Here is a 13,727-nt window from a genome sequence, read left to right on the forward strand (position 1 = left end):
ACAAACACCCACAAAAATGTTTGGTCAAAAAATTACATGCAATCAATGTGTGCCTCTCTTGAAGGCAAACAATGTATGTTACCATATCTTTTAGTACGGAATGAATTAGGTGAGCCATGACATATGAAAATTGTTGGTCAAATAGTTTTCTTTTAAATGCCACCAATTTTGTATCATTTAATATTTAAAGTAATACATTATGACCATTTTACCAGAGACTAGTGTAGTTGTAAATAAGATAAACTTCGAACGTTCATAACTTTGGCTTTAGATGATAGTTTCGGGTATAGGTAAACTCTATTTCAAGTATTATACCTCATTTGAACTTATAAATACCTATAATTACCCATTGGAACTAACACACATAATTTATTAAATCATCACAAACACCCATAAAGATTTTTTATCAAAAAATCAAATGAAATCGATGTGTAACAATGTATACTACCATATCTTTTAGTACGGAATGAATTAGGTGAGCCTTGACATATGAAAATTGTAGGTCAATGAGTTTTCTTTCAAATATCACCAATTTTGTATCATTTAATGTTTAAAGTGAAGCATTATGACCATTTTACCAGAGACTAGTTTAGTTGTAAATAAGAGAAACTTCGAACATTTATAATTTTGGCTTTAGATGTTAGTTTCAGTTATTGAAAAACTTTATTTCATGTTCCATACCTCATTTGAACTTATAAATACCTATAAATACCCATTCGAACTAACACACATAATTTATTAAATCATCACAAACACCCACAAAAATCTTTTGTGGGTAAACTATATGCAATCAATGTGTGCCTCTCTTGAAGGCAAACAATGTATACTACCATATTTTTTAGTACGTAATGAATTAGGTGAGCCATGACATATGAAAATTGTAGGTCAATGAGTTTTCTTTCAAATGCCACCAATTTTGTATTATTTAATATTTAAAGTAAAGCATTATGACCTTTTTATCATAGACTAGTGTAGTTGTAAAAAAGAGAAACTTTGAACGTTCCTAATTTTGTCTTTAGATTTTAGTTTCGAGTATAGAAAATTCTATTTCACGTTCCATACCTTATTTGAATTTATAAATTCCTATAATTACCCATTCGAACTAACACACATAATTTATTAAATCATCACAAACACCCACAAAAAAATTTGGTCGAAGAACTACATGCAATCAATGTGTGCCTCTCTTGAAGGCAAACAATGTATACTACCATATTTTTTAGTACGTAATGAATTAGGTGAGCCATGACATATGAAAATTGTAGGTCAATGAGTTTTCTTTCAAATGCCACCAATTTTGTATCATTCAATGTTTAAAGTTAAGCATTATGACCATTTTACCAGAGACTAGTGTAGTTGTAAATAAGAGAAACTTCGAACGTTCATAATTTTGGCTTTAGATGTTAGTTTTGGGTATAGAATAACTCTATTTCACAGTCCATACCTCATTTGAACTTATAAATACCTATAATTACCCATTCGAACTAACACACATAATTTATTAAATCATCACAAACACCCACAAAAAAAATTGGTCAAAGTAGGAATGTATTTGGTGAATATATATGGTAAAGTTGGAATGTATTTGAAGTAAAATAAATTTATATTGTTGAGAATAATCGTTATATGAGATATAAATGATTCAAAAAGTAATGATATGAATTATAAATTTTATTTACATGTGAAATAAAATATTAGTAGACATAAATGTGGGGTTATTTTTACAAATTATAAACTTGTGAGTCAATTTTTGTATTTGAAAAATCCCTAATCATGCTTTTTGGAGAATTTGATCAACTTGAAATCACATATCCAAACGCTAATTTCATCTCATAATTTTATATTGCAATATAAAACCGGATGTCCAAACACCTACTAAGTTAGCTAAAAAGCATTAACATTCTCATTTTCATATTATTGTAATTCAAACACATTATTGGGACAGACTAATACAAATATATCTAACACAAATTTTGATTATTTCAACAAAATTCTACCTTAATGGATTTCCGAAAAACGTTCCCCGGCAAATTTCTCGTTGAAGTGCAAATAGTTATTTCAACAGAATTCTACCTCTATGGTTCTGTAATATTAATTCAACACTTCAATTATACCACTGTTTATTGAAGAATAAAAATGAAAAAGGCAAGGCTTCTTTTGCAATCAGTTATATCCCAACTTAACCTGGAAAACCTTTAGTTGGATAGTTAAATATCAAACGGCAAGACGTATAGAATAGCTTGATGTTTTTGGCATACAAGAACATGTCAAAAGAAGAAATCTTGCAAACAACAACATAACAGAGACGTGCAAAACACCCAAAAAGGAAGCAGATCGTGAAATTATTAAGCACTAGCTAGACCATGAAGTAGCCACCGCTAGTAAAGGTAATTTCCTACGAACAGCGAGCCCATGGCATTCAGTCATGTCCAATTCTTCTTCTTCTTTTGGTAATGCTAAATTGAACTTGTGCACAATCCTTGCTAATGCTAGCTCATTTATGATAATAGCAAAAGTAATTCCTGGGCAACCCCTCCTGCCAGCTCCAAACGGAATCAACTCAAAGTTTAGTCCTTTGAAATCAATATCACTATTCAAGAACCTCTCTGGTCGGTACTCCTCTGGATCGTCCCACAACAATGGGTCTCTGCCGATTGCCCAAGCATTAATAAGGACTTCAGTTTTAGCAGGTATGTGATAGTCTAGTAATTTTACGTCTTCCATTGATTCATGAGGAACAAGAAGTGGATTCGGAGGATGAAGCCTGAGGGACTCTTTGATCACTGCTTTGAGATACTGCATATTTCCTAAGTCATCCTCTGTTATCTCTGTTTTCCCTTGGCCTAATTCTCGCACTTCATCCTCTAACTTTTTCAGAACTCTTGGATGCCTTAAAAGCTCTGTCATTGTCCACTCTAAAGCTGTATACGTTGATTCTGTGCCAGCAACAAACGCATCCTATGCATTATAAAGAAACACAAAGAACAAAATTTACTAGTTTTTAAAAATAAATAGTACTATGAAAATTAACATGAAAATATATACTCCAATTGACAATGTTTTTAACTATTCCCAAGTACATATCTGGACTAGTCAGAAACTTAGAATATATAATTTACAAATGGTGATGTTGTTTATGGATTACATACCGTCCAAGATAGAAGGAGGTTATGAATAAAACTTAGAAATCTAATAAATCAAGTAAACCGCTTGGCTGGCTGGCTATGAGTGACTATAGTAATTAGTAAAACAAGACACGCACCAAGGAAGGAATAAAGAGGGAAATTTTACCAAAAGGATAGCTTTCAATGAATCTCTCTGAAGAGTATAACCAGTCTCCTTTCCATTCTGAATTTCCAGCAAAACTCCCATGAAATCTATAGCTTCACCCACATTGCATTCTCCTTTCTTGTTCCTAATCATGCCTTCTTCAATGACGCTCTCTAGAAATGCATCCAAATCTTTAGCTACTTTCTTCACTCTGCTATTCAGACCATTGATTTTATTGACCCATTTAAGCCATGGAATATAATCCCCAATGTTTAAAGTACCTGTTAGTACAAGAAGTTGTTCTAGGAGAGCCTTAACAGCTATTCCACTTTCCCCTTCATTATATGTCCTTCCTATGTTCACTCTGCTGATTATGTTATTAGTCATACAACTTAAAATATCTCTCAAGTCTATCACTGAATCACATTGTTGCCTAACTTTATCAATCATGTTTGATATTTCTTCTTCTCTCACACGACGATAAGATTGGACTCTTTTGTTGTTGAGAAGGTGAAGCACCGTTATGCTTCTAATTTGTCTCCAGTATTCACCATATGGAGTAAAGGCCACGTCTTTAGATCCATAAAAGAGTCCATCAGTCATGCTAGATTTAGGTCTACCTGACCAAACAAGATCGTGAGTTTTCATGATATCCCGAGCAGCATCGACAGAGGAAGCAACAAGAACTGGCTTACTGCCGAAGTGAAGTAGCATGACTGGACCATATTTTTTGGATAGTTTATGGAGAGAACGGTGAGGAAGTGATCCAAGTTGATGGAGATTACCTATGATTGGAAGCTTTGTTGGAGATGGTGGCAATAACCTCTTTTGTGTGTTTGAAGGGCTAAAGAACCACCAATGAAGAAACAAAATGAAGGCAACCAGAGGAACAAGAAGAAAATACTCCATTTTTGTTTTAGAACAATACTTTGTGTTTGGCCAATGTTCCAAAAAGTGCTAAATGGGAAAACTACTTTTTTAGCTACTGAAAAACTGTACTCAGTTTTCGGAGTTAATATCTTAAAAGGTTGCTGAATTATGAGAAATTATGTAAGGAAGTCATTAAACTTTGTTTTGTATCAATAAAATCACCCGACTTAAGACTTTTATCTTCAAAAATCACTCAACTAAATTTATCATTAAAATAAATTTAACATGACAAATTAATTTTTTTCTTATGCCATTTAATCATGGATCCTACAAAAAAAAAATATTATGAAATAATAAATGTTTGAAATAACAATAAAAAATTACAAAGATAATATCTATACTATACTATGATTTATCTTCTTCTTCTGAACCTCAACAACCTCTTTTAGAAGTACAAGATGGTCCATCAGTTTCAATACTTACAAGTTTTTTCAACACCTCGAGCAGCCAACACATTAGTTTTAAACTTTTAATAGCTATTACTAGTTCTTCATTTGGTTCCTTGTGAACAAAAGAAATAAGAAATAGATCTTGGCAGAGAAAATGTTTTCAAATTGAATTACTTTTAAAGTAAAATTATTGCCTGAGTTATATCAAATTTATTTTAATGATAAATATAATTGAGTGATTTTTGAAGATAAAAATCTTAAGTTAAGTGACTTTATTGATACAAAACGTAGTTCAATGACTTTTCTAGATAATTTCTTATAGTACAATGACATTTTAACATATTAACTCCTGTTTTTGCTACTATAAAAACACTTAATTTTCTCTGTGGAAGCTTGGCTGAACACTTCAGACGTTATATAATAAGCACATCTTTAAAAAACATTTTTCACTTTCCAAAGCTTGACCAGAAAAGCTATAAACGTGGAATATTTATTCAATAATGAAATACTTAGATCTTAAAATAAATTAGTATATCCTTGTAGTAAGCAAAAGAGGCCAGATATTTTTTATTTATTTTGTTTAAAAAGGAACAGATCATGATCTACAAATATCCTATATTTTATTCTCTGGTCCTTAACACCCATGTGAATTTTTCAAGATATCAACATAGTATTCCCTCCTTTTAAAAAAAATTGACCTGATTTGACTTGGCACGGAGTTTTAGAAAATAAAGAAGACTTTTGAATCTTGTAGTCCTAAATTAAAGTTATGTCAAATGTACTAAATTGTCCTTCAATCTTGTGGCTTTAAACATGTCACGTGAAAAACTGAAATTAAAATGTTATCAAAAAAAGGAAAGAGATCATTTTTTTTAAAACAGACTAAAAAGAAAAGGAGATCATTCTTTTTTAAACAGATGGAGTATAATAATTAATAATACCTTCATAACATCTGAGCAGACTTCCCATTATTCGGAGGTATTTTTTGTGATAAATCACAAATTATGACTCGATACTAATTAGGTAAAGTTCAGGACCTCTTGGTTACAACAAATAATATGGTTGATACTAATATAAAGTTTGATTTTTCGTTATAAATACAAACAGTTTAATGATATTAGTGCAATATTGTAGGACATATTTGCCGGTGGAACAGATACTGTTTGGTTTTAAAATGTGTCAATGGAAAAATGAAGAATTGTGACTTTTACGAAGAGCTGTAATTTTTATAAAAAGTTGAGATTTTTTTGTAAGATTGTAACTTTTATGAAGGGTTATACTTTTGACTTTTCCAAAGGATTGTGATAAACAATAAGATACATTAAACAAATGTTCACTATATCCTTTGTTGTCTATAAATAAAAGGGTCCTTTTATTATTTTTCAACAACGAATTTCTTGACTTCTTCTTCTACTAATAAATATAGTATTCTAAGTATACTTTTCTATCGTTGCGTAGTTCGTTGACATCGTGATTTTAGGTATTGATACACTGGTGAGTAAGATCATTCTATCCTTAGAGGATATATTTCATTAACCTCGTGTACTTAAAGGATAATAATTTTCCTAAGAACACATTGTGCATTAATCAAGGGGCTCGATTTTCTTTATTGAGAAAAATATTTTATATATTATTTCTTATCTGTTTCAGATTCTATTTTCTTTATTGGTATTAAGTTTCTAATTTTGAAAATACTCCTTAAACTTTGTTGTTTCATACCAAGTACTTCAAAGTTATTGTTCTAAGTATCTTAGTAACAACAGATACTACTTACACTGTGTTGGAATAAGGCACCTCTTTGTATGATCGAAACCCCAGAAAAAGAAAAAAAAAAGTGCTAAGTAGAGAAAAAATTTATTATGGTAGAGGCCCAACCAACCAAAGTTGGAAGAGGCTCCACCCATTTTTTGACATGTGGATCGTGGGGCCCAAACTATTAGTTAAGGCTGAAAAATGAAACCAAAAGGAGAGAGAATGTAAAGTTTGAGTGAAAATTGCAAGACAATTGTGGGGTCAATTTAATACTATGTTGACAATTTTTTTTGACTGCCCATATCTTGTCTATCAACTATATATATATCTCAATAAATATACTATGAAACAAGAATGTGAATGTGATTGTGATTGTGATGATTGTGATGATTGAGAAATTTGTTTTTAGTTCTATATCATTTTTAAGAGAGATGTATATTTTCATATAATATATTTGAAAAGGACATTTTTTTCTATTCAATTGATAAGAGAACAAATTCAAGGTCTTGTCACCCAATTTTAGCCTAATATTTTCAAAATTCGTAATTTTTAAGTTTTATTTATTTAATAGTTTAAAATACATTTTTTAATATAATTTTAAATAAGTTTATCAATATTTATCCTTATTTGTCAAAAATTCAAAAAAAATTATTAGATAATTTTAATTACATTATTTTTGTTATAACCGGTTGACTACGTTCAAATATTTGTTCATTTTGATTAAATTATTATTTCTGTTAAATTGCATTTTTTACATGTCATTAGTTACGTTCAATATAATTTTTAATATTCAATTTATTCGTTACATTTGTTAATATACATTTTGATATTTTGCACAATCTAGAAATTCATTCAATATGGATAAAATTTCATACGCAAATATTTTATTTACTAATGGTTTTGACCCTCGATTTTAAGAGAATAGTATTGTACTATAGGTAGTTTTCGATTTTATATATAAACAATAGCTTATTCATTAACTCAAGGGTGGCGGATAATATTTTTGGCATTGAGAAAAACAATTCCCAAATAGATAGAAACCTAATCTTTTTTTTCTAAAAAACTTTCCAGCCGCCACTCACAAACCCCATTTCTCTTCTACCTTTGGTTGCTACCAGCGGCAAACCACCACAACTAGCAGCCACTAGTAGCTCAACAATAACAACTCCAAAAACCCTTCGTTTTTTCTCCTTTTCTGGTGAAATAGTCACCGGAAACAACCTCCAAAAGCCAAGTAACCAGACCCCTTCCCCTTTCCCTTTCACGATTTTTATGTTGTTTTTTTGCAGATTTCACGTGAATCCTAAGCTCGACCCCATTTCACGGAAATTTAGTTTAATTTTATATATTTTGTATGTTAAAATTGGCCGATGAAGAAATTACCGTCGATTTCCAAGGCCTCTCATTTTATTTTTTAAGCTATTATGTAATTCATTTACTTTTATTCATATTTATTTATTACTAACACTTTTACTAAGTATTTTTACAGGTACTCGAAGTTGCTTCCCATTGAAGTTGTTCAAATGAAAATATGAATTATATTCTTTATTCATTATTTTGTATATATCGATGTTAGATAATTTAGGTTGTGTCTTATATTATTATTTTAATTTATTGCTTGTGTTTATTGCATGTTTGTTATACTTGTATATTTGTTTTTATCTCCTCTTCAATTTGAAAAAAATGAATTCAGTCGGAACTCACATATGTGGATTTCGAAAGATGCCTAACACCTTTCCTTCGGAATAATTTGAACCCCTTACCTAGAATCTAATGATTTCATTGACATTTTTAATTAACTGGTTTCCTAGTTTTTCCTAAAATTAGGGGGCGACTCTTTTAAAACTCTCTTTTTCTTGAAATTCTTTTAAAATCGACTTAATTCATTTTTTTTAGTCACCACGACGTTTTTCTTTATTTGAATAAAGTAGGGATGTAAACACAAGGAAGAATGCGTGATTTGCTTATAAATGGATGTGTTTCAATTAAATTTCATATTTAGATACATCTTCTTAGCATGTATTTGAGATACTTGTATCTGAACGTGCGAAATTCATATATCTCTAGAAATCAAAATATGATAGGAGCGGTAATATTGAAAATTCACAAAAAATCAAATAATTAATCTCTAAACTAGTGAAATTTATATTTTTTTCCTCTATAATATACATACTTATACGCCACATATATAATCAAAATATATAGATAGTGTACATATTCATATTGGTAAACTAGATAGTCGAAGGATGCATTTACGGAAGTTCTCTATTTCTTAAAGATTGAGAAAACCGGCTTTAATTAGTCAAACTCCTTTCTTGGGTATTTCTCTGGGCCAGAGGCAGACGAAATAATGGGCTTCACAGTTTGCTTCAAGTGGTCCTTTTCATAAGTCCATTATATTATAATAAATTGGGCTTTAAGAAGGAATGAAAAGGTGTGAAATATCAAGGCAGCCCAAATGTCTAAGGTGGTCCTGTCAAGTTTAATGATTTGGTTATGTATTAAGTCAATTATTGAAAGAAAAATATTTGTTATGATATAATTACAAAAAAAAAGGTTATTAAGAAGAAGTTTATTTTTCTTTTTATTGTAATTAAAAAATTTATAAGAAGACAAACATAAAAATTAAAGAGGAACTTTTGCATATAGCCACTCAAAAATAGCCTAATTACTCTCCATAGCTATAGTTTGATAATTACAATTCGTAGCTACATGTTATAGGGAGGAAAGAGGCAAGCGAGACTGGGAGAGAGAGAGGAGAGAGGCGAGCGAGAGAGGGCAAAGAGTGGGAGAGAGGTGAATTGTATATGTATATAGATTAGATAATTGTATATTATACATATGTATTTGTATATATATCAAGTGAGATTGGGAGAGGGAGGAGAGAGGCAAGTGAGAGAGGGCAGAGAGTGGGAGAGAGGTGAATTGTATATGTATATAGATTAGATAATTGTATATTATACATATGTATTTGTATATTCTGGCGAATTATACATATAAAAACGTGACAAATTATACAAACTCGAAGTCAGCCCGCGTAATTAATGTATAATGTTAGTCGCAAGTGAAAGTCTGAAATTATACAAATATAATAAAACTCGAAATAACAAATTGATACAAACATAAATATATGAACTTTAACAATTATACAAAATATATTATACAAATTACATTATATAAATTATATTATACGAAATCCAAAAACTACACGTTTATACAAACTTTAAAAAGTTATACACAAAAAAATTGAATGTATATGATGACAAAACTGAAAAATCAAAGGAAATCATCATCATATACATATACAAACAATCATATACAAATACAAATCAAAACAAAGAATTGTTAGCTGCGAATTATACAAATGTGGCGAATTATACATATACAAACGTGGTTAATTATACAAACTCAAGTCAGTCCACGTAACTAGGTGTATAATATTAGTCGCGAGTGGTAATTATAGCAAACTATAGCTATGATGAGTAATTAAGTACTATAAGTTTGCTTAACCGCTTAATTTTCCCAAAATTAAATGAGGTATTAACATATATACAATTCCCAACTAATATTGCATAGTTTCAATAAAAAAAAATATTTAACAAACCCAAAAATTCTGACGTTGTATAGACATTCCAGCAAAAACTAACTAAATAATAAGATATATATTTTAAAGATTCTCTTCTTGATTTCACGCTTGATATTTGTTTAAAATCTTATACTACTTTACTATTTCTAAAATAAAAGAAGTTGTCTATGTCACTAATTTCTTCAAGAAAGTGGTCGATATCATTATAAAATTTCTTTATGGAACTTGTCGAAACCATGAAGATTTTCTTTAGATATTTTGAAGTTTTTTTTTTACAAATATTTTAAAGCTCTGAAACAATAAAAAATGTGTGATATGTTTTTTTTTGTTTTTTTTTATATCATTATCACGAAATATAGCATATGCCGTTATATAATCTGATTTGGGTTTTAGTTTGGCGGGTCGCAAGGTATTATGGATCATTTTGAAATTGGTATTTTGGTCTGAAATCGGAGAATTTTGGACAGATTAGGGGAAATCTTAGTGGAAGGGTATATTTGATAAGTTCAATTACTGCAAGTGTAAAATTGACCAAATAATATAAGTGAGGATAAAGTCAAACAATAAAATAAAGTAGAGGGTATATTCAATAACAGTCATAAATCATAATCCCATAATTAATGGATGGCTTTGGTAAAAAAACTCGTCCCTAAATTACATATGTTTGTCGCTAAACCAGTTTAATGATTGATTAGCAATGAATTGCCAAATAATTGTGTTAATTACGGGGCATTAACAAATTTCGTAGCTAATCATTCCTATATTTTTTTTGTAGTGTATAATCTGAACTCTTGCCGTGTAGAATAATAGCTTGATGGTTTTGGCATACAAGAACATGTCAAAAAGAAGAAATCTTGCAAACAAGAACATAACAGATATGTGCAAACAAACACTTATTTCATATTGTGAAATTATTGACAACTAGGTATAGCATGGAGTAGCCACAGCAAGCAAAGGTGATCTCCTACTAACAGTGATCCCATGGCATTCAGTCATGTCCAATTCTTCTTCTTTTGATAATGCAAAATTGAAATTGTGCACAATCTTTGCTAATGCTAGCTCAATTACCACAATAGCAAAAGCAGTTCCTGGGCAGCCCCTTCTCCCTGCTCCAAACGGAATCAACTCAAAGTTTAGCCCTTTCACATCAATATCACTATTTAAGAATCTCTCTGGCCTATACTCTTCTGGATCATCCCATGACAATGGGTCTCTTCCAATAGCCCAAGCATTAATAATGACTTGAGTTTTAGCAGGTATGTGATAGTCTAGTAATTTTACGTCTTCCATTGATTCTCGAGGAATTAGTAGTGGAGCCGGTGTATGAAGCCTGAGAGTTTCTTTGATCACTGCTTTTAGATACTGCATATTTCCTAAGTCGTCCTCTGTTATCCCTTGGGCTAATTCTCGCACTTCGTCCTGTAAGTTTTTCATAACTCTTGGATGCCTCAAAAGCTCTGTCATTATCCACTCCAAAGCTGTATACGTTGATTCTGTGGCAGCAACAAACGCATCCTGTGTATTATAAAGAAACACAAAGAACAAAATTTACTAGTTTTTAAAAATAAATAATATGAAAATTAAGAAAAATATATATATACTATAAAGGTTATAGAAAAAATATTCTGATTGACACAGTTTTAACTATTCCACAGTACATATATAGACTAGTCAGAATATATAATTTACAAATGGTGCTGTTGATTATGAATTACATACCGTCCAAGATAGAAGGAGGTTATGGAGAAACCTTAGAAATTGACTATAATACAAAGTTGAATCTTGATGATAGACAGAATGGATATACTGTTAAGGATATTGAAACTAGGGACTTTCATTGAATATCATGATGGTTGTGGATTAACTGAACTAGAACATATACATGGACAAATATCGAGAAGAATAACCTCAAAAAAATCACTCAGAATAAAAAGAAGTCCACACAACTGATAACATGACACTTCTGTCTCACAAATTCTCCCGCTAACAAAACTCTCAAAGCCCTTAAGACTACATTGTGGATCTTCTTCATAGAGTGATGTCATCCTGCTGTGTAAGACGGATGCTTAAAAGAAAATTAAAACAAGACACAAACCAAGGAAGGAATAAGGAGGGAAAATTTACCAAAACTAGAGCTTTCAATGAGTCTCTTTGAACAGGAAAACCAGTCTCCTTTCCATTCTGAATTTCCAGCAAAACACTCACGAAATCTTTAGCTTCACCCGCACTGCATTCTACTTTCTTGTTCCTAATCTTGCGTTCTTCAATCACGCTCTCTATGAATGCATCCAAATCTTTAGCTACTTTGTTCACTCTAGTGTTCAGACCATTGATTTTATTGAGCCATTTAAGCCATGGAATATAATCCCCAATGTTGAAAGTACCTATAAGTATAAGAAGTTCTTCTATGAGAGCCTTAACAGCAATTTCACTTTCCCCTTCATTGTATGTCCTTCCTATGGCCACTCTACTGATTATGTTATTAGTCATACAACTAAAAACATCTCTCAAATCTATCACAACTGAATTTGAAGAATCACATTGTTGCCTAATTTTATCAATCATGTTTGATATTTCTTCTTCTCTCACACGACGATAAGATTGGACTCTTTTGTTGCTGAGAAGGTGAAGCACGGTAATGCTTCTAATTTGTCTCCAGTATTCACCATAGGGACTAAAGGCCACATCCTTAGAGCCATAAAAGAGTCTATCAGTGATGCTAGATTTAGGTCTATTTGACCAAACGAGATCGTGAGTTTTCATGATATTGCGAGCAGCATCTACAGAGGAAGCAACAATCACTGGCTTACTGCCAAAGTGAAGTAGCATGAGTGGACCATATTTTTTGGATAGTTTATGGAGAGAACGGTGAGGAAGCGATCCAAGTTGATGGAGATTTCCTATGATTGGAAGCTTTGTTGGAGATGGTGGTAATAACCTCTTTTGGTTGTTTGAAGGGCTAAAGAAGCACAGATGAAGAAACAAAATGAAGCCAAGCAGAGGAACAAGAAGAAAATACTCCATTTTTGTTTTACAAAGTAAGGAGTATTGAGTACAAATCAAGAATATTTGGACTCAAACTATGTTCCAACCTTAAGACTAACGTAGTTTAAGTAGTAGCTTGTTAAGGTTTTGACTTTTGAGAGAGAAGTAACTTAACCACATTTAAAATAAATCAAATCTTGGTCGTTAAAATATTAATGGATACCTGTCAAAAATCTAAATGCACGAGAGTAACAATTTGTAAATCTTTTTAGCCAATATTAGAACAGTACTTTGTTAATTGGCCAATGTTTCAAAAGGTGCTAAGTGGGAAAACCTACATTTTTAGCTTTTGAAAAGCTGTATTTTGTTTCTATAATAAAGAAGTGGTCTATGTCACTAATTTCTTCAAGAAAGTGGTCGATATCATTTTAAAATTTGTTTATGAAACTTGTCGAAATCATAAAATCTTTTCTTTAGATACTTTGAAATTTTTTTTACAAATATTTTAAATCTCTGAAACAATAAAAAATAAGTGATATGTTTGATCATAATCACGATATATAATATATAGGGTGTGTTTGGTATTAAGGAAAATGTTTTCCTGGAAAACAAGTAGAGTTTGGACCTATTTTCTTATGTTTGGTTGGTGAGTAGAAAATATTTTCCGAAAAAGATTTTTGTGTGTTTGATTTATGAATGAAAAATATTTTTGAGAAAATATCTTTTATTTTTACTAAAGAGTACTAAATAATTTTTGAATTGAAACTGAAAATAATTTTTAAAAATAAACTTAAATTTTTTTTTGGGGGGGGGGT

The 13,727-nt window shown here is 30.9% G+C and overlaps 2 protein-coding genes across 2 annotated transcripts; both read right to left on the reverse strand.

Moving 5' to 3' along the window:
• Positions 1–2,210: 2,210 nt before the first annotated feature.
• Positions 2,211–4,196, reverse strand: LOC102581879 (cytochrome P450 71A4-like). The gene is made up of 2 exons (XM_006351487.2): positions 3,292–4,196; positions 2,211–2,958 (listed from the first exon to the last, which is right to left on the reverse strand). The coding sequence occupies exons 1-2, from the start codon at positions 4,177–4,179 to the stop codon at positions 2,353–2,355; spliced, it is 1,494 nt and encodes a 497-aa protein (XP_006351549.1). The 5' UTR covers positions 4,180–4,196; the 3' UTR covers positions 2,211–2,352.
• A 6,623-nt stretch (positions 4,197–10,819) lies between these two features.
• LOC102594344 (cytochrome P450 71A2-like) lies at positions 10,820–13,005 on the reverse strand. Its single transcript, XM_006351356.2, has 2 exons — positions 12,052–13,005; positions 10,820–11,442 (listed from the first exon to the last, which is right to left on the reverse strand). Exons 1-2 carry the CDS (start codon positions 12,949–12,951, stop codon positions 10,849–10,851), a joined length of 1,494 nt encoding a protein of 497 aa, XP_006351418.1. The 5' UTR covers positions 12,952–13,005; the 3' UTR covers positions 10,820–10,848.
• Between the last annotated feature and the right edge of the window lie 722 nt (positions 13,006–13,727).

Source organism: Solanum tuberosum, unplaced genomic scaffold (genome assembly GCF_000226075.1).
Source record: "Solanum tuberosum cultivar DM 1-3 516 R44 unplaced genomic scaffold, SolTub_3.0 scf00127, whole genome shotgun sequence".
Lineage (NCBI taxonomy): Eukaryota > Viridiplantae > Streptophyta > Magnoliopsida > Solanales > Solanaceae > Solanum > Solanum tuberosum.